At 38.9% G+C, this 15,678-nt stretch overlaps 1 protein-coding gene across 2 annotated transcripts in view; it reads left to right on the top strand.

The window, feature by feature from the left end:
• The window catches only part of Ugt8 (UDP glycosyltransferase 8), an 82,244-nt gene extending 66,784 nt beyond the window's left edge, over positions 1 to 15,460 (top strand). For both annotated transcript variants that reach the window (XM_008829623.1, XM_008829625.1), the window contains exons 5-6: positions 9,198 to 9,417; positions 13,195 to 15,460. In XM_008829623.1, the coding sequence (XP_008827845.1) occupies positions 9,198 to 9,417; positions 13,195 to 13,558 (584 nt within the window). In that variant the 3' untranslated portion in view covers positions 13,559 to 15,460. The remainder of the gene's footprint in view (positions 1 to 9,197; positions 9,418 to 13,194) is intronic.
• Positions 15,461 to 15,678: the final 218 nt, after the last annotated feature.

Here is a 15,678-nt window from a genome sequence, read left to right as displayed (position 1 = left end):
GATCCTAAGAATTTTGGAGTTATAATTTATCTGAAACCAAATAAAAACAGAAAACCAGGGAAATAGTTGATTTATTTTATGTTTAATTAGATCATTAGCCTGAATTCCTAAATCACTATGTAGTTTTGAAAAGACATTTATTTTTAAAATTTATTTTGTTATTCTTATCTTCAACTCAAAATTAAAATAATAATTATAGTTTACATATCTTTTAAGTATATTTAAATATAAATTATCTTATTCTGTTCAATGAGCACAGACAATACAAATGAACATTTTTATTCATTATGTTTTTAGGGAAACCCAGTGCCATACTGTCCTTTAAAATATGTATTACAGAAATGCCGAGATAACTATCGATCTGAGCAGTATTGGCCATCATTTATTCAAAAGTACACATAACATTACATATAAATGACATTTTAAAATTATTCTTGAAATACATGCAATGAAATTATAATTTAAAATTCCATTGATTCTGAAACCTAGTTTCCAGAAAGTATAGTGATCCCTCTAAAAACCAGCCATTTTATTTTATTTATCTTTATTATTTTGTTTGTAGAGACAGGGTCTTCTGTAACCCATGTTGTTCTTGAACTCAGCTATATAGCTGAGAATGACCTTGAGCTCGTGACCCTCTTACTTTCAATTCCAAAGTGCTGGAATTCCAGGCCTGCACTGTCAAATCTAGCTAGATTTTGTGTGTGTGTGTGTGTGTGTGTGTGTGTGTGTATTGCTGAGTGTTGAACTTGGAGCTCCACAAATGCTCGACAAGAACTGTGCTGTTGCACTGTTCCCCAAACCCACAAAACCAACAGCTTTTATTTTGACTATAAAATGGCAAATATTTTTGTATATAGTTCCTTTCTATGTAGCTCATTTTAAATATAATAAATAAAACAGAGAAAAATGAAGGCAACAGTTTTTTTCATAATACCTGTATTTTTTCCTTTCCTTTCCTTTTATGTGTTTATAACTATGACTTTGCAATCCATACAAGGTAGAGAAAAGCAGAGAAGTTCCACAGGATAACTTGACCATCCGCTCTCTCAGTGTGACACCATGGAACTTCTATGCAGAAGACCTCAAGCCCCTGGCTCCCTAGGATCCTCTTGTCCTTCTGATTTTGCCAAGATTTCTGTTCTGTTGTTACACTAAGCACAGCCTCTACAGGTGCTCTGATGATTATCATGAATAAATATTCATCAGGATGAGAAGTAGGCACATCAGTGCTTTTCTTCTCCTTCACACCATATCACCCTCTCCTTTCCATATGCCAGGTCCTGGGCTTGGTGCCACAGGACTTATGTTTTACAAAATCTTAAAGCATGCAGATACCAACCCAGGCTATTATAACCATCCAACTATCAGTTGTAATAGAAAGAAAAAGAAAAAATTTCCATGATAAAACATTTAAAAATTTACAGGCTGGAGAAATGGCTCAGTGGTGAAGAACACTGGCTACTCTTGCGAAGGACCTGTTGATTCACAGCACCCAGATGGTGGCTAACAACCGTCCATAACTCCAGTTCCAGGGGATCCAACAGCCTCTTCTGACTGCCACACACATTGCATGACACAGGTGCACTTACATGCATGCAGGCAATACACTCATACATATAAAATAAAAATGCTAAATAAAATTTTAAAATATTTTAGAGAATTTACAACCCTTGAACTAACTCTACAGAGAATTCTGGAAGGAACACTTCAGTTTTAAGAGAAGGTTAAACACACCCACCAGAGCACAGGGAATAAACAATTCCAAAAGTTATCCAAAAGAAAACATTACCACAACAAAATAACAGGAGTTAGTACACATTTCTCAGTAACACCTCTCAATAACAATGATCTCAATTCCCCAAGAAAGAGACACAGACTGACACAATGGATTAGAAGCAGTATCCATCTTTCTGCTGCACTTAAGAAACACACATCACCTTCAAAGATAAGCATCACTTTCTGGTAAAAAAATAGAGAAGGTAAATCCAACAAACAGAACCAAGAAACAAGCGGGGGTAGCTCTTCTAGTATCCAACAAAAGAGACTTCAAACCAAAGCTATTCAGAACAAGTAAGGAAGGACACTTGCTATTCATTAAACAGAAGATTCGCCAAGAGAATATAGCAATTCTGAACATTTATGACCAAACATGTGGGCACCCAGAAAGAAACGCTGTTAGACCTGAAAGCTTTGATTGACTACAACACAGTGACAGCAGTGACTCCATTAACCCACCCTCATCAACAGACAGATTATTCAGACAAAAACTAAACAGAGAAACCCTGGAATTAAATGTCATTATAAATCAAATATGTATAACATACATCTATAGAACATTGCGCCCAAACACTAAAGAACGTACTTCCTTTTCAGCAGTCAGTGGAACTTTCTCCAAAATCAACTAAATATTAGAACACAAAGCGGGTCTCAACAAATAAAGGAAGATTGTAATATCCTGTATTCTGTCCTAACACAAAGGAGTCAAGCTGCACTATCAACAGCAACAGAAACTAGAGAAAGTACACAAACTCCTCAGAACCAAACAGAACACTATTAAGTGAAAAGTGGGCCAGGAGAAGTCAAGGGGTAACTTAAGGGGCTGGAGACATACCTCAGTGGTTAAGAGCACTCAGTGCTTTTGCAGAGGACCAGGGTTCAGTTTCAAGCACCCACATGCAGCTGACAACTGCTGGAAACTCCAGTTCCAAGGGAGCTGACACCCACTTCTGGCCTCCATGGGCAATGGACACACATGATGCACTTACAAACATTCAGGCAAAACATACACATAAAAAATAAGTAAATCAAAAAACATTTTTAAAAGGAAATTTAAAAATTGCTGGAATTGAATGACAGTGAAAACAGAAGACACATGATCTATGGGACACAGTGAAGGTAGTCCTAAAGGAAAGTTGACAGCACTAAATGCCCACATCAGAGAATTAGAGACCTCTCACATTAATTACTTACTGATATATGTGAAGAACTTTTGAAAAATAAAGACAAACAGCTGGGCATGGTGGCGCACGCCTTTAATCCCAGCATTCGGGAGTCAGAGACAGGCGGATCTTTGTGATTGTGAAGCCAGCTTGATCTACAAAGTAAGTTCCAGGCCAGCTGGGGCTACAGGGAGACTCTGTCTCAAAAAGACAAAAAAAACACACGAAAAAACAAGAAAAATAGGAACAAACAGCACTATAAAGTATAGACAAGCAAACAACTTAAGGAAATCAATGAAAGAAAGAAGTTCTTTGAAAATGTTAACAGAATTGACAAAACTTTTAGCCAGTTTAACCAAAAGAAGGATAGAGGAACCAAATTAACAAAATCAGAGATGAAAAGGGAAGCATTACCATGGAAACCAAGGAAGCTTGAGGATTATAAAACCATAGTTAAAAATTTTATAATCCAGAGTTGGGGATTTAGCTCAGTGTTAGAGCATTTGCCTAGCAAGCACAAGGCCCTGGGTTCGGTCCACAGCTCTGAAAAAAAAATTTATAATCCAAAAAAATGGCTGAATTTTTAGATATATTTATGGCCTACTAAAGTAAAATCAAGATGACATAAATCATTCATTCATTTATTTTGTGTCTGAGGGTTTGCCTGCATACATGTAAGTGCACCCATGCATGCAGTGCCTGCAGAGACCAGAAGAGGGTCTTAGATCTGGAACTGGAGCTATAGACAGTTTTTAGCCATCATGTGGGTGCTGAGAACCAAACCAGGTCCTCTGCAAGAGCAATCAATGCTCTTAACCACTGAGCCATCTTTTCAGCCCAGACATAAATAATTTAAGCAGACCCACAACAAGCAGTGAGTTAGATGCAGTCATTAATAAGTCTCCCACCTAAGAAGACTAATACCAGATGGATTCAGCACAGAATTCAACCAGACCTTCCAAAAAGAACTCACATGAATACTTCTCAAATTATTCCGTAAAATGGAAAAGGGAGGAACACTGTCAGATTCTCTTTATGAAGCTAGTATTACCCTGTTACCAAAAGTAGACTAAAGTTCTAATAATAAAAGAGAAAAATAACAAGCCAATCTCTCTGATGAGCATAGATGCAAAATTCTCAACAAAATACTTGCAAATAGAATTCAAGCCCACATCAAAAATCATCCACTGTGATCAAGTTGGCTTCATCCCAGAGGTGCAGGGATGGTTTGACATACGTAAATCAGTAAATATAATCCACCACATAAACAAACTCAAGGACAGAAGACCCAGGATCATCTCATTAGATGCAGAAAAGACTCACAAAATCCACCATCCATTCATGATAAAAGCCAAGGAGAATCTGTGGGTACAGGGGACATGTCTCACCATAATGAAGGCAGTGTACAGCAATCTCACAGCCAACATCATATTAAATAGAGGGAAAATTCAAAGCATTTCTACTAAAATCAAGAACAAGACAAGGATGTCCACTGTCTCCTTTCCTGATCACTGTAATGCTTAAAGTTTTAGCTAGAGCATAAGGCAAGTGAAAGAGACAAGACGTAAACTGGAAAGGCAGAAGTCAGTGTCCATATTTGTAGATGATATGATTCTATACCTAAGGGATCCTAAAGAGCCCACCAGAAAACTAGAACTGATAAACATATTCAGCAAAGTAGCAGGTTACACAATTAACACAAAAAAATAAGTAGTCTTCCTATAAACCAATGGCAAATACACAGAAAAAGAAACCAAAGAAACAATTCAATTCATGATAACTTCAAAAATGGATGGATGGATGGATGGGATAGATAAATAATCTTGGAATAAATTTGGCCAAATGCATGACAGACTTGGCTATTAAAAACTTTAGATGTTGAAGGAAGAAATTGAAGATACCAAAGCAAGGAAAGACCCCCTGTAGTCATGGATTGATAGGAATAATCTAGTGAAGACAACCATTCTACCAAAAGCAATGTACAGATTCATATTATCCCCATCAAAGTTCCAACACAGAACCTGACATGGTGGCACATACCTTGAATCCCAGCACCCAAGAGGCAAAGACAGGTGGAGCTCGGTGAGATAGAAGTCAGCCTGGTCTATAGACTAAGTTCCAAGGCAGGCAGGGCTACATAGTGAGGTAGTGTCTAAAAAACAATTTCAACAATTTTTCTTAGAAATCAAGGAAAACAAAAACCCTACCTCTTATATATGAAAACACAAGAAAACCACGATAGCCAAAACAATCCCAAACAACATAAGAGCGAGAGGCATTACCATCCCTAATTTCAAATTACATAAGAACATGTAGTAATAAAAACAGCATGGTCTACCATAAAAACAGACACATTATAAGATAACTGAAGGCTCAGAGTTCAGTCCACCCACTTGCAGCCCCCTGATTTTTGACAAAGGGGCCAAAATTATACACTGGAGAAAAGACAGCATCTTAAATGCTGTGCAAACTGGACAGCTACGTGTCGAAGAATGACATTAGATCTGCACAAAACTCAGCTCCAAATGGATCAAGAATGTCAAGAAATAAGACTTGATACCCTGAATCTGATCAAAGATTAATTAGGAAAAACAAACTTACAAGTAAAGAAAATTACTTTCTGAACATGTCCCTGAAAGCATACGCATTAAGTACAACTGTTGACAGATAGGACCTCATGAAACTTAAAAGCTTCTCTGCATCAACTGGGTAAAGCGGCAGCCTATAGAGTGGGAAAAAATCTTTACCAACTATACATATGATAGAGGAGGCTCAGTTTCTAAACTACAGAAAGAACTAAAAAAAAACTACTACACATAAAAGAAATAACCCAATTAAAATTTGAGGCAAGACGAGCTGGAGAGATGGCTCAACAGTTAAGAGCACTGGCTGTTCTTGCAGAGGACCCAGATTCAGATCCCAGCACCCACGTGGTGGCTAACAGCCATCCATAACTCCAGTTCCAGGGGATCTGACACCCCACTTCTGACATCTGTGGGCACTGCATGACACAGACACACTTATATACATGCAGGCACTACAATCATACACATAAAATAAAATAATAAAATTTTAAAAATGGGGGCAAGGAACTAAACAGTTATTAAAAGATGAAACACAAATGACTTAGAGATATTTTTTAAGTGTTCAACACCTTTAGCCATCAAGGTAATGCAAATTTAAATGACTTCAAAATTTCATCTTATCCCAGGCAGAATGGCTAAAATCTAAACAAATGATGACTAAATGCTCGTGAGGATGTGGGGGGAAAGGAACGCTTATTCACTGCTGATTGTAGCTTGTATTGCTGCAACCACAATGGAAATCAGTGTGGAGAGTCCTTAGAAGGCTAGAAATAGATGATCCAGCTATACCACTCTTGGGCATACACACAAAGAAGTCTATATCTTACTACAGTGACAACATGCTTATCCGTGTTCATCGCTGCTCTATTCACAATAGCCAGGAAGTGGAAATAACCTTCCCATTAACTGATGAGTGAATAATGAAAATATGGGACATTTACACAATTGTTCAGTTATTAAGAAAAATGAAATTATGAAATTTGCAGGTATATTTATGGAACTGGAAACAGTCATCATTAGTAAGGTAACCCTGGCCAAAAAAGACAAAGTTGTGTGTTTTCTCACACATGTGGTGCTAGCTCTGAATCCTTAGATACCATTTTTCAATTGAAAAATTCATAAAAGTCAGGAAACTAGCAAGGTACCATGGGTTGATGGGGAGGGGCTTTGGGGGGGGTCTCATGGGCAGGGAGATAGAATGCAGTGATAAAAAGAGAGATGGGGATAATATAGCAGGAAGGGTTAAAGTGGGTGGGGGATTAGAGGCCAGGGTAGAAGATGGAATATGGGGGAAGGGATAACTTGTTAAGGGTCCGTAAAATTCCCTAAATTGACCACTTGGACACTGAGTCTCAGTAAAAACGAGCACTTTATTGGAACCAACCAGTTGGGGATGCAGACAGTCTCGGGCGCTGTGCTGTGACGCTGAACATTAAAATCTCAGGGCTTTTAAGCAGAAAAACCGCAAAAACAAAGCAGGGGCAAAGCAGGGGCTGTCCATAGAAACTATACGCAGAATAACCAGGAAAGGATTGGAACGATCTAGGGCTGATTTCCAGAGACTTTACCTATACAGCCATTGGCTATCTTACCTAGGGCAGAACGTTCTTTCTCTGCTGCCCCGGATTATTTCCATAGAGACCATACACAGATGTATCAAGTATACTGTCATTGGCTAGCTCACCTGGGGCAGAACGTTTTATCTCTTCTGCCCCAGACCATTTCCATAGAAATCATAAACAGATACCAGGAAAGGGTTTGAACAATGAAGGGGATTTCCAGAGTCAGGTGGAGGGTAGTTTAATTTTTTCAGAGGATAGGGAGGGGGTCTGAGGGGCACTCTCTTTCAACTAACATGAAAGATCTGGTGAAAATATATGCAAACCTACTGCGGAATTTCTCTAAGCCTGTAAAAGGAAAATGAAAATAAAAACATAGAAGGAAGGGAACTGTCTGTGTGTGAGAGAGAGAAAGAGCGAGAAATATATATAGAGAGAGAGAGAGAGAGAGAGAGAGAAAGTTTAAATGAAGTTACCCCATAATGGGAAGACAGTGCCTATACCAGACCCCTCAGGCTAGCATGTAAAATGCACAATGCCAGGAATGGACTCCCTCAGTTGTTGACCAAGGGGGTCCCTCAGACCATCAAATAATATCTGTTGGTTACCCTCCAGAATTTGGCAGTAAGGCCCTGGTGCTAAAGACACTGCATAAGTGTTAGAGCATGTAGAGATCCAGTTCGTACTGACCTGTCTGGTCTTCATAGTGCTGGAAGGTGCTATGCATTCTTCTGGAAGAGAAAAATAATCCTCAGTCTTATCCAGCTTCAAACCCTGGGAACTATAACAGTGACTATCCTGGGAAGATCTGACCACTGGATGTACTAGAGGCAAGGATCTGTGGGAAGAACTTAATCACATTCTGATTGAATTAAGATCCTCTTCAGAAAGTGGAGCCCACACCTGGCACTGTTATTGGGGCCAATAACCTATAGCTAGACAGGTCACCTACCATAGCAGAAAACCTACTAATGCTTTTCTGCTAAATGACCCTGTTATTAAACCTGCTCTTAATAACTTATCACTGTACCCACAGATTAGTTCATCTTATGACTCTCATCAGAGAGAAGCTTGTTTTTGCAGCAGATGGTGAATAACACAGAGACCCTAAACTGGTCATTTATGCAGAGAATAAGAGATCAGAGTGCTCAGACATAAATGGGATATTTATATCATACCCCATCCCTAAAGGGTCTGGGAGGGTCAGGCAGGAGGAGGGAGACTGTAAAAGCCAAAGCTGGTTGGTCAGTACAACAAAACAGTATTTTCCAGACTCAGCAGGGCAGTTGCACAGCTGAACGGACAGTAGTTGTGACAGCAAGCATAAGACTTATACAACCCTAGCCAGACAGAACCTCAGCATGAAACGGGGAGGTGCACACAAAGCCTCAGCCCTAGCTAAGGAACTCTTATCCAATGACTGCTGGGTGAGGGAGAGCCATTTTTCTTTAAGGGTTTGGTACCTGTAAGTTGACCACAGTCTAGGAAATAAACCTACCCAAGAGTATTTGGGGAACACAAATTGGATTCAATAGGGAGGGAGGGAGGAGCATGTGCTTGGCCCTGGGTTCAATCCCTGAGGGAGAGAGGGAGGGAGGGAGGGAGGGAGGGGGAGAGAGAAGGAAGTGGGGCATGTTGATAGCATTTACCTGAAAAGAGATGGGGGAGGGGGCTGAATATCATCAAAATTCATTGTTTCATTGTATGAAATTCTCCAAGAATAAATATATTATAAAATTTCCTTTGACAAATTAACGTTTTTATTCCTAAGACAGCCAACTATTACATATCTCACCTCCTGCAGTCGATGCCTTCACTGGTTTCTTGAGCATTGTCATTAAGACAGTTGTTTCCATTCAAATGCCATTTATGTTTGAGCAACAGTTTTCATAGATTTTCATGATTGATGTTATATATTTAAGTTACCTAAAAATGGCTTTTAGTTGATATTTTGTATGTAACAAGCATTTTAATTAGCATAGAGTACGGGTCAGTGAAATGATGGCTTTAAAAGTTCTCTATTTAAAATGTTTACTCGAGTGTTGTATTTTTAAGAAGTTTCTGGAAAATATAGAGTAATAATTTTACTTCTTTCCTTTTTTATCCTTTAGGGCATTCAAATATCAAAGCCTTCCTAAGCCATGGTGGTTTGAACGGTATTTTTGAAAGTATGTATCATGGTGTACCTGTAGTCGGAATCCCACTCTTTGGAGACCATTATGACACTATGACCCGGGTACAGGCAAAAGGCATGGGAATCTTGCTAGAGTGGAAGACAGTTACTGAAGGAGAGTTGTATGAGGCACTGGTGAAAGTTATCAATAATCCCAGGTAAGGTTTCAACTAGTATTGAGGCATAAGATACTGTGACACAACATTTATGTCCTATGTGTCTGCATATATACCACACGTACACACATTGGATCTCTAGTGTGTCTGATTTTGTATCTATTATTTCATTTTGATATTGGTTGTATTAGTTATGTTTGCCCTGGCTGTGACCAAGTACTGGACAAGTTGAAGTTTGAGGGAAGAAGAATTTATTTTGCTCATGGTTAGAGGGCGTAGTTCATTGTGGTAGGGGAGGCATAGCCCCAGAAGTGGCACACAACTGTGACCGTCATGGCAAGAAAGCAGAGCATGGGGAATACAGCACCATTCTGGCTTTCTTCCTCATCCTGAGGCCCCAACTATAGGACACATTCAGGTTTTCCTCCATATTAACGGTGTCTGGAAATGTCCTCACAGACACACCCAGAACTATCTTCTGGGGAAGTCTAAGTCCACTCAGGTTGACAATGACGGTTAGCCATTACACTCATCAGAGCCTTGAATCACAATTTTCACTATCCACATTGCAGAAATGAGGCACCTCAGAGAGCCTCAGTAACTTACCTTCAGTTGTACAGCTATTAGAAATTAAACTGAAGCCAGAATGATCTGACCCGCTTCATGCTGCTTGGGAAACAGGTATTTCCCAGCACTGGGTTTTGCTGAAATAGTGAAATGTATTTGCTCTTGTGAATAATGAATTTGAATCTTTATTTCACCTTTTAAATTCTTTATTTTACTACCTTGCATTTTTTATGTGTATGAGTGTATTGCCTGCATGTATGCAAGTGCACCCATGTCAGGCAGTGCCCAGAGAGTTCAGAAGAGTGCATCAGATCCCCTGGAACTAGAGTTACAGATGGTTATTAGCTGACATGTCAGTGCTGGGAATCAAACCCGGGTTCTCTGCCGGAGTAGCCAGTGCTCTTAACCACTGAGCCTTCTCTCCAGTCCCTTGCCTTTTAAATTCTTTGGGTGTCCTGAATTAATCCACTTAAAAAAATGAGTTGCAGAGGGTAGACAACTGGCCTGGGTAGCTTTAAAATGAAGCAACAATTTTCCTTATTTGAAGACATGATATTTAGTGCATCATGTGCTTCAGGTGACATTAAAGACTGAAGAGAGTAATCTTTTCTGTTTATACCTGAGCAATTCTATGACATACCAAGGGTTGAGTGTCACTGCCATATTCTGTGAAACACCACATGAAAAATTGTCTCTTACATGTTGCAACTTACATCTAAAGTTATGGAATCATTGTGTTACCTGTATGTGAGCTCAGAGATGGCCCTTGGCACAGAATGTGCTGACTCAGGGTGTTTCTTGTGTATCTTTGTGTAATCTGCTGTTTCCTTTATAGATCTAGTGCTGTTCCGTATCTGTGTTCTCAGTGAAAAAAATCTTTCATATAGACTTGTAAAATCTAAAAGGAGAGTTTTTTGAGGGGGAAGAGTTGCAGAGCTACTACCATTGGGCCATGTGTATAGCAAAAGGAAAATTAGTTAATTTATAGGAAGTCATACAGTAGGGCTGTCTGTATGTTTGTTTTGCTGGTGAGGATGGAACCCAGGGCTCTGGACGTGCCAGGATATCCCTAGCTCAGTCAAGTACTGTACTCTGACATTTGAACCAGGATGAGGTAGAGATCTATCTGGCTGTAATTAAATTGCAATTAAACTCTAACTACAGAATCTTGAAGCACACACACAGAAGTAGGAAGATGCCTTACTTAATATAGAAATGGCAATGATGCCCGAATTGTGTCCTTTGCTAAAAGTTACTATAAAAATGGAAGTTGTTTGTTTGACAGATGGCGAATGCTCCACTTCAACAACTGTTAGAGTCTAATTTGCTTCCCTCATATTTTATCCAGGATGTTTTAGTTTAAGTCAAGTAACTAATTTTGCTAAAGAAGTAGTTTTTTTTGCTTTTTAAACCTATAATTTAAATGTTATTACAATCCTGCTTTATTAGTCCTTGTTTGCTTAAGAACACCCACCACTTTTCTTGTAGTAAAGAGCCCTTTAAAGTCTGGGAAATGTACTATTTTAAAGCAAGCAGTAGACAAAAATGAGTTAATCATTATACCACATATCTAAACCCATGGTCAACTTTTCTACAAGAAATACCTCCATAAAATGTCACGTGATATGTGATGTCTGAAATTCTCTGTTACATTTTTCTATTTGGAAAATGCCCTTTTACACTGTGTGTGCTTTTTAAAATAATGGAGGAAGTGTCTCTGTTCCCTTTTGTTATCAACTCTGTAGAAACCAGGATAAGATGCAAAGCATGATGTAGATGGACTCTTAATGTTTGAGTGAAATTTTATGCTGTTGGCAACTAGATTCATTATGCAGGAGACACTGATGGCAGCGTTAGACATGCCTTTGAAAGTTGAGTCCTGTCATCACACGTATATAGAAAAACGCTACAGCGTCTTGGCTTGCCCCTTCCATCGGCCCTCATGCCCTCTGTTCACTGCTTGTCATCCTTGTTGTCATGTTGTTACAGGCTTAATATGTAGAGCTAGAGCTAAACCATAAAAGCATCATCAATCAACTCCTGACTTTCTGTAGGGATGGTTCATGGGTCACTGTGGTCACCATCGCTCCTGCTGCTGCTTGGATCATCTTTCCATCACATCCCATACTGATCACGCCTCGCCCATTGTAGTGTGCTATAGCTTCAGGGGCACCACCACCGGCATCCAGGTGGCAAGCATTGTAGCTGCTTCTGGTATCTCCTTTATTTTCACATTTAATCTGGAATCTCACCAACTCCTGCCAACTCTTCCACACTCTTCCGCGTCCCTCATGTGGCTGAGTCCACTCATGCTTTTCACCACTCATGAGGTCTTTTACATGCACTTCCCACCAGCATGATCTTCCTTTCTGGTTTACTAGCCAGTCGCTCTGATCTAATGGCTCCCTGGTTCTAAGATTTAAGCTATGTATTTTGTCATTCAGCCTTGAGAAATCATCCCTTGTATTGCGTACTATTTGTGAGTGGATCTCCCAGCTCTGTGATTTGCTTCACACTCTTCCCTTAGCATGCCATGCCTTCAGATACCTCTAAACTTTTGTTTCTATTGAGCACAACTCAAGAGCCATATCCTTTGTGATATTTTTTCTATGTTTTCTCAAGGTAGAACTTATTTCTTATATCTAAGCAACATAAACTTCTTTTAGGGACATGAAGTCAAAGAGACCCTAGCCATTGTGAGATTGTCCCACGAATGTGCAAACTATGCGTTCTGATTTTAAAATAAAATGCTTACATTATATTTATTCATGTATATGGATTTTAAAAATTAACCATTTAAGAATGGGTTTTCTTTATACTCACGCACAGCCTTGCCTGTATGCACATCTACCGTATGTAATGTCATATGCCATATCCTAGGGTTCTGCAGCCCTTTTATCTCTGCACTATAATATCTTCACACAATCATTTAATGTTGCTTTAAGTTAAAGAACTATGTTTTCACTATCTTTTTTTGTAGAATCTGATAAATTTGTGCCCTTTTCTGTTGAGAGGTTTTGATTAATACTGGAGAGGACTGTGTGGGATATGATATGAAAAGAGCACAGTGCTTGGGTCAGAAAAACTTAAATCTGAATTTTGCCTTTGGAATCATCTCAAGTTACTGGGTCTCTCTGGTTTTGTTTTTCTTCACTTAATGAAAAATAATTATTTTCCACATTTTTATGTTGAGCTATCCATAAGTATTGAATCCACAAACCCACACCTTTCTGTGTCTGTTCCCCACCCTAGCTATCGACAGAGGGCTCAGAAGCTGTCAGAAATTCACAGGGATCAGCCTGGTCACCCTGTCAATCGGACTACCTATTGGATAGATTATATTCTTCGCCATGATGGAGCCCACCACCTGCGTTCCGCTGTCCATCAGATCTCGTTCTGTCAGTACTTTCTGCTGGATATCGCCCTGGTGCTGTTGGTTGGTGCTGCCTTGTTATATTTTCTTTTGTCCTGCGTGATAAAATTTATCTACAGAAAAATCAAAAGTCTGTGGTCTAGAAGTAAGCATAACACAGTTAATGGACATTACCAAAATGGAATCCTTAATGGCAAATACAAAAGAAATGGCCATATTAAACATGAAAAGAAGGTGAAATGAACCAGCAGCCCAGGTGATGGAAACAAGGTGTTCAGTCATTGGTTTGTATTGCTATGCATTAGTCTAACAGCTACTAAAAGTAAAATGTCAGTAACAGTTCTAGCACTCCCTTAGCAAATCTTACTAATGAAATGCTGTGGATATGATGGTAAAGAGCACAGACCTAAGTCCAAAAATGCATTTTATTCAAATACCGATTCAGAGACTTGACACTGAGCCTTTTAGAAGCCTTAATTATTTAAATCAATTAAGTGACTGTGTCAGACCTTAGTTGTAAATGTTATGTGTGCATTACAGATGAGGAATGGTGTTTTTTTTCTTAATACTGTGTGTGTGGGTGTGCGCGCGCGCGTGCGCACACGTGTCTTCTGCCATAGAGAATTTTAGCTGACTGCTTGTTGTATTCCTTGAAAGTACAGCATATTCAGGAATGAAGCAGAGAAACAGGGCCCAAATGTTTCTCTTCCGATGTTTAGCATGTGTGAACTTAGATCACTACTCAGTGCAAAGGTGAATGACACAGTTTTTGTATTTTGGGTTATTTTAGATGTTTTATTTGTTTTGTATTACCCTTTTCTTATCTACTATGGACACCTGGAGGAAACATTTAATGTCATAAATGAGTAAATCAGTTGTTATATTTTGCTTGTGTTTTCCTCATACCGATAATTTTTCTTTGAGAGAATTTTATAATTATTTCTGTTGTATTTTAATAAGTAACAGGTTAAATGCATAATTAAGATGAAACAACAAAGCTCTGACTTTTCATCCAAATACTGAAGATTATTGCTCACCTGGCAGTTTGAGACAGGGTCACTGGCTTTTTCGTAAGTAGCATTTTGAATATTCAGGCTTCACAGTTCCAAAATTTTGCCTTTACAATACCATCGTCTTTATTCCTTCTATTGTCGAGGTCACACAATCTAATACATGGGTGCCAACATTTAGTTCTTTTAAGCAAAACATTTATGATTACTCTTCCTGGTAGGTGCTCTGTCTGCAGGGGCTGGAGGTGCTTGGTAGCAAGGCAGACTTCACATGCTACACAGGAGTGACAGGATTGAGTGGAATGACCTGTATATGCAAATAACTTCCCATTTCCCTCCGCACTACTTCAGCCCCAGCTCTGCAGCTGCTTCTGGTCAATGTGTCTGACGTGCAACGGTGACAGTATTCATTTGGAACAGGGAGGCCCAAGTGACAACCCTCGTAAATCAGGACCTCTCTGCTACACCACTCACTAGATACAACTGTAAGCTTACTCCAAACCACTCTGTTTACTCAGCCTTTGCAGTACACATGCTGAGTGTGTGCTTTATTTATTTGTGGTTGGAAAGCCCACATCTACACTTGAGAGTTGAAAAATGAAATATGTACTTAATATCATTCACTAACATGGAAGAGTCATGAGAGCTCTAGAATGCTGTAAAATCTTGTCATACACTATGACATACAACTTCATGACATGCCCACCAGGAGCCACTCTCCTAGTCTTAGAAATATTATCTCTGTAATTTTCTAATGCACAGTGAAGATAAGTGTACTGCTTTTGGCATACTTGAAGAAATGGTACTATACATATAAACCCATTCGTTATATCTCTTCACAATCTTATCACCATGTTGCCCTTATAAGGGGAGAAAGGCACAGGCAGTGAATGGTGGGGTGGTAACAAGATGTAGAGTGTATGAATGAATTGATTTTACTTTTTTGGCATTTGATGAAGTTGACAGTAGGCACTGACTAGATGATTAAGCATAAGTTAATTTCCACTGTGATTAAAAATCTTAAACAATAAATGATTGAAAATAGAGAAATGTTGTTGGAATAAAATTTTTATTCCTGTTTTTATTTCACAGTATTATATGTAGGGATGTATTCACTATAAACATGTTTCTAAGGTAGCCCAACTTTTGTATTATGTATATGAGTGTAAAAGCAATATTAAATGTGAGACTATCTTTAATAAAAGTTTAAATGCAGGGATTTACCTCAGAAGTACATCAACATAGATCCTTAAATTCTATCCCAGAATTAACTCTTTTCTGATCTTTTTTTTAATTTGGTTATTTTCATTTTATATGTATGAGTACAATGCCTGCATGCATGTAAGTGTACCT

The sequence above is a fragment of the Nannospalax galili genome, unplaced genomic scaffold (genome assembly GCF_000622305.1).
Source record: "Nannospalax galili isolate Female #2095 unplaced genomic scaffold, S.galili_v1.0 scaffold1214, whole genome shotgun sequence".
Lineage (NCBI taxonomy): Eukaryota > Metazoa > Chordata > Mammalia > Rodentia > Spalacidae > Nannospalax > Nannospalax galili.
The sequence above is the reverse complement of the archived record's forward strand: the minus strand, read 5'-3'. Positions and strand labels throughout refer to the sequence as shown.